Below are 6377 nucleotides of genomic sequence, written 5' to 3'. Positions count from 1 at the left end.
CAGCGCTGACCTGGGTGCTGTCGGTGGCGGCGAGCCCTTTTGTACTCGCGCGTTCGTCTCCTTCCCGGGGCTGGTGACGGCGTCGGTGATGCTCGGCTGGGCGGTGGCCCGGCGACCCGGCGGCGGTCCCCGGCGGTAGGTGCGGTGGCGGTGCTGCCCTTGGCGGCAGGGCGGCGTGGTGGCGTGCGGTGGCCGGCGGCGCGCCCCCGGCCCAGATCTGGGCCCTCCCGGCCCCATCTGGGTCCTAGCGGGCCGGTCCCCGGCGTGGCTTCGTCGTCGTCTGTGTGGTGAGAAGGAGGAGCAGCTCGGACGGGGGCGGTGATGCCGACGACGTGCCTGCTGCAGCGCGATGGCGGGAGCTTTACGGGCATGGAGTTTCCGGCCGGGCCTGGTATGCTCCTGCTATTGTGTCCGGTCGGCTATCGTCGTTGACGGTGGAGGTTGTGCCCTCCCGCGTGCCGACGGTGCTGTGGCCCCTAGTCCCGGCTCCTATGCCTTGTTGTGCAGACCTCACTTCGTGGTGTCGTGGTGAGACGGCGTGGAGGCTTCTTGACCATGGTGGCGCAAGATGGTGGTCGGTTTGGTGGCAGGCTCTGGAGAACCCGAGGTGAAGGTTGGGATCGGGGGAAACCCCTGTCGGACTGTCCGACACCGACGCGGCGACGCCGGTGGGTGCCGCCGAACCTTCCTAGAGGGCATCGGGGCGACCCTTCCTCTCGCCTCGTTGTGTACCAGGGAAAACCCTTGGCAGTAGCGTCATCATCGTCGCGGTCCTTCTTGGAGGTGTTGATTGGTACCGGTGCTCCGGAGCCTTGGAGCTTGGTGGGAGATCTTCGGTGGGCGTAGTGGTCGTGAAGCTTCTTCGTTTCCGTCGATCTGCCGTTGTCGGCATTCTTTTCTCTTGTTGTTTCTCTTTCGTTTTTTTTTTGGGTGTGATTGTGCTGCTTTCGCCCCAGCATCTATCCTTGAATGTATCGGTAGGTTCCTTTGGAATACAAAGCGGGAAACCCTTTAAAGCTGGTGTGTTTTGTTCGGCTTGCGGAAGAGAAGAGACTTTGTATCACATGTTTTAGGCATGTCCGCACTTGGTCCTATTCTGGAAGCATTTGCGCTCGGAGTTGGGAACTCCGGTGCTGATCCCACCGACTTTATCTTATTCCTAGAGTGCACCAGCGGGATGGTGTTTATCATGGTTTGCGGAAGCATCGGAGGAGGAGAGATCGACACTGATCCAACGAATCTATGTGCTATGGTTGGCTAGGATTGATATGCGGGAGGGCAAAAAAAAAATTACTGACGCACATGAAATACCAAAATCAGTGTATCACTATATGGAAGAGTATCTGCCAGTGCATGGTTGCAAGGTCCTGAAGATCAAGCAAGGGGCGACTGGGGATGAGTCCCGTTGGCGCAAGGATAGACAAAAGCCAAAGTTCTGAAGACGAAGGCAGGAGAGAATGGGAGCGGCGGAGTGCTCTTTAAGGATTATACCAGCGCGTTCAGGAGAGGTGCTTGCCACTTCTTCGTATCGATCTTCAATGCAGAGGTAACTGTACTTCTTGCTTCAACGCTCACAGTGGAGTTAAACTTTCAAAAGCTTGATCACTGGTAGAAAAAGAGGCTTCCGTCCAGCCCCATTAGTCGCGAAACTGTAGGAACCGCGACTAATGAAGTCTTTAGTCGCGGTTCGGCAGACGAACCGCGACCAAAGGCCTGGGCCCAGGGCGCTCGGTGGCCAGCTGGTGCACGTGAGGGGCTTTAGTCGCGGTTGGCCAGGCCAACCGCGACTAAAGGTGCCCAAAGGCCTTTAGTCGCGGTTGGCCAGGCCAACCGCGACTAAAGCTCCTCCCCTATATATACCAGTTCAGCACGCTCACTTAGCCATTTGGTGCCACTTCTCTTCACAAGCTTCACAAGGGGGTGTAGGTTTGCTTTTGGTTCCTCTTATGCACACAAGGTGTTTGATGAAATGCCCCAAGAGCGTGAAACAAACATGATATGAAGTGTTGGAGCCACACTTGAGGTTCCTCATTTATTTTTTCCTCCTCGATCACGGTTAGCAACTTGAACCTTTCATGCATGTGTGTCATTGATAAAATATGCATGTGTGTTGTTCATTGTTTAATTTCTATTGTTTATAGCTAGTTAGTTTAACAAATGCATGATGGTTAATTATATATTTTATATTATAATAATGCAGATGAATCGGCAATGGATGTACGGTAACCGACTCTCCCGCGAGTTCACTACGGGTTTGAAAGATTTCCTCGTAGTGGCTAATGCGAACAAGCAGAAGGGTTTTGTTATCTGTCCATGTGTTGACTGTAAGAATCAGAAGGGTTACTCTTCCTCAAGAGAAGTTCACCTGCACCTGCTTCGGCACGGTTTCATGCCAAGCTATAATTGTTGGACCAAGCATGGAGAAAGAGGGGTTATAATGGAAGAAGATGAAGAAGGGGATGATTTCATCGATGAAAGCTATCTTGCTCATTTCGGTGATACTTTCATGGAGGATGCTGAAGGTGAAGGGGAAGGTGAAGGGGCAGATGAAGGGGAAGGTGAAGGGGAAGGTGAAGGTGAAGGTGAAGAAGAGGCACGTGATGAGACCGTTGATGATCTTGGTCGGACCATTGCTGATGCACGGAGACGCTGCGAAACTGAAAAGGAGAGGGAGAATTTGGATCGCATGTTAGAGGATCACAGAAAGTCGTTGTACCCTGGATGCGATGATGGTCTGAAAAAGCTGGGTTGCACACTGGATTTGCTGAAATGGAAGGCACAGGCAGGTGTAGCTGACTCGGCATTTGAAAACTTGCTGAAAATGTTGAAGAATATGTTTCCAAAGAATAACGAGTTGCCCGCCAGTACGTACGAAGCAAAGAAGGTTGTCTGCCCTCTAGGTTTAGAGGTTCTGAAGATACATGCATGCATCAACGACTGCATCCTCTACCGCGGTGAATACGAGAATTTGAATGAATGTCCGGTATGCACTGCATTGCGTTATAAGATCAGAGGCGATGACCCTGGTGACGATGTTGAGGGCGAGAAACCCAGGAAGAGGGTTCCCGCCAAGGTGATGTGGTATGCTCCTATAATACCACGGTTGAAACGTCTGTTCAGGAACAAAGAGCATGCCAAGTTGTTGCGATGGCACAAAGAGGATCGTAAGTCGGACGGGGAGTTGAGACACACCGCAGATGGAACGCAATGGAGAAAGATCGACAGAGAGTTCAAAGATTTTGCAGCTGACGCAAGGAACATAAGATTTGGTCTAAGTACAGATGGCATGAATCCTTTTGGCGAGCAGAGCTCCAGCCATAGCACCTGGCCCGTGACTCTATGCATCTACAACCTTCCTCCTTGGTTGTGCATGAAGCGAAAGTTCATTATGATGCCAGTGCTCATCCAAGGTCCGAAGCAACCCGGCAACGACATCGATGTGTACCTAAGGCCATTAGTTGATGAACTTTTACAGCTGTGGGGCAGACCTGGTGTCCGTGTGTGGGATGAGCACAAAAAAGAGGAATTTAACCTACGAGCGTTGCTTTTCGTAACCATCAACGATTGGCCTGCTCTTAGTAACCTTTCGGGACTGTCAAATAAGGGATACAATGCATGCACGCACTGCTTACATGAGACTGAAAGTGTACATTTGCCAAATTGTAAGAAGAACGTGTACCTTGGGCATCGTCGATTTCTTCCGAAAATTCATCTAGTAAGAAAGAAAGGCAAGCATTACAACGGCAAGGCAGATCACCGGCCGAAGCCTGCGGAACGCACTGGTGCTGAGGTATTTGATATGGTCAAGGATTTGAAAGTCATCTTTGGAAAGGGTCCTGGCGGACAATCAGTTCCGAAGGGAGCTGACGGGCACGCAGCCATGTGGAAGAAGAAATCTATATTCTGGGAGCTAGAATATTGGAAAGTCCTAGAAGTCCGCTCTGCAATCGATGTGATGCACGTTACGAAGAATATTTGCGTGAACCTCCTAAGCGCGTGAACCTCCTAAGCTTCTTGGGCGTGTATGGGAAGACAAATGATACAAAGGAAGCACGGCAGGACCAGCAACGTTTGAAAGACCCTGATGACCGGCATCCGGAATGGTTTCAAGGTCGTGCCAGCTACGCTCTGACCAAAGAAGAGAAGGCCATCTTTTTTGAATGCCTGAGCAGTATGAAGGTCCCGTCTGGATTCTCGTCCAATATAAAGGGAATAATAAACATGGCGGAGAAAAAGTTCCAAAACCTGAAGTCTCACGACTGCCACGTGATTATGACGCAATTGCTTCCGATTGCTTTGAGGGGGCTCCTGCCGGAAAATGTTCGAGTAGCCATTGTGAAGCTATGTGCATTCCTCAATGCAATCTCTCAGAAGGTAATCAATCCAGAAGATCTACCACGGTTACAGAACGATGTGATCCAATGTCTTGTCAGTTTCGAGTTGGTGTTCCCGCCATCCTTCTTCAATATTATGACGCACCTCTTGGTTCACCTAGTCGAAGAGATTTTCATTCTCGGTCCTGTATTTCTACACAATATGTTCCCCTTCGAAAGGTTCATGGGAGTATTAAAGAAATATGTTCATAACCGTGCTAGGCCAGAAGGAAGCATCGCCAAGGGCTATGGAAATGAGGAGGTAATTGAGTTTTGTGTTGACTTTGTTCCTGACCTTAAGCCGATTGGTCTTCCTCGATCGCGGCACGAGGGGAGACTAAGTGGAAAAGGCACGATCGGAAGGAAATCAATGACATGTATGGACGGCCATTCTCTGACTGAAGCACACCACACTGTACTGACCAATTCCAGCTTGGTGGCTCCGTACTTTGAGAAACACAAGAATATTTTACGCTCGGACAACCCGGGGAAGCCTGAATCCTGGATTAGGAAGGCCCACATGGAGACTTTCGGCAGTTGGTTGAGAAAACATTTAATGAATGACAATGATGTTGTAGATCAGCTGTACATGTTGGCCAAGACACCATCTTCGACTATAACGACTTTCCAAGGGTATGAGATAAATGGGAATACATTTTACACGATCGCCCAAGATAAAAAGAGCACCAACCAAAACAGTGGTGTCCGCTTTGATGCAGCAACCGAGAATGGGCAAAAGGTCACATATTATGGTTACATAGAGGAGATATGGGAACTTGACTATGGACCCTCCTTTAAGGTCCCTTTGTTCCGGTGCAAATGGTTCAAGCTAACAGGAGGTGGGGTAAAGGTGGACCAGCAATACGGAATGAAAATGGTGGATTTCAACAATCTTGGTTACCTTGACGAACCATTCGTCCTAGCGAAAGATGTCGCTCAGGTTTTCTATGTGAAGGACATGAGTAGCAAACCGAGGAAAAGGAAAGATAAGAAAACGATCAGTACATCATGCGATGATCCAAAGCGCCACATTGTTCTTTCAGGGAAAAGAAACATCGTGGGAGTGGAGGACAAGACAGACATGTCAGAAGATTATAATATGTTTGCTGAAATTCCGCCCTTCAAAGTGAACACCGACACAAGCATTAAGTTAAATGATGAGGATGCTCCATGGATACGGCACAATCGTAAGCAAGCAGGGACACAAGGGAAGAAATGATGTGTAATAATTTATTGTACCAAACTTTGTTGAATGGATCATGTGAATTATATTACCCGTGATGTGTTTGGTGTCCATTTTCGAATGATTCGAGATACCACTGATGATACATGAAATTTGGAGTGATTTAGTCATACTCCTGCCTAGGCGTATAATATGCATACTCGTAGTCTTCATAGCCGCCGCCGTTGTACTGGTAGTCGTCGCCTTCTAAGTTGCCGCCGTCGTCGTCGCTGCTATCGTCGCTGTCGTACTCCTGCCTAGGCGTATAAAATTTTGAATTGAATTAGTTTTATTTTTCTAAATTTTTTGATATATTATTTGTATTTTTAACATTTTGAATTGAATTAGTTTTATTTTTCTTAATTTTTTGATATATTATTTGTATTTTTAGAATTTTGAATTGATTTAGTTTTATTTTTCTGAATTTTTTGATATAATATTTGTGTTTTTAACATATTGAATTGAATTAGTTTTATTTTTCTGACTTTTTTGATATATTATTTGTATTTTTAACATTCTGAATTGAATTAGTTTTATTTTTCTTAATTTTTTGATATATTATTTGTATTTTTAGAATTTTGAATTGAATTAGTTTTATTTTTCTGAATTTTTTGATATAATATTTGTGTTTTTAACATATTGAATTGAATTAGTTTTATTTTTCTGAATTTTTTGATATATTATTTGTATTTTTAAGATTTAAAAAAAAAGTATTTTGAAAAATACCTTTAGTCGCGGTTGGCCTGGCCAACCGCGACTAAAGGTCGTTGCGCGCGGGAACG

The 6377-nt window shown here is 47.1% G+C and overlaps 1 protein-coding gene across 1 annotated transcript; it reads left to right on the top strand.

The window, feature by feature from the left end:
- Positions 1 to 2215: 2215 nt before the first annotated feature.
- Positions 2216 to 5547, top strand: LOC119294369 (the record flags this gene model as incomplete). Its single annotated transcript, XM_037572567.1, has 4 exons — positions 2216 to 3299; positions 3411 to 3992; positions 4112 to 4849; positions 4976 to 5547. Coding segments are annotated over exons 1-4 (2976 nt in total), but the record flags the coding sequence as incomplete, so codon positions are not given.
- Positions 5548 to 6377: the final 830 nt, after the last annotated feature.

This window comes from Triticum dicoccoides, chromosome 4B (genome assembly GCF_002162155.2).
Source record: "Triticum dicoccoides isolate Atlit2015 ecotype Zavitan chromosome 4B, WEW_v2.0, whole genome shotgun sequence".
Classification (NCBI taxonomy): domain Eukaryota; kingdom Viridiplantae; phylum Streptophyta; class Magnoliopsida; order Poales; family Poaceae; genus Triticum; species Triticum dicoccoides.
Note: the sequence above shows the minus strand (reverse complement) of the source record. Positions and strands in the feature narration are given on the sequence as shown.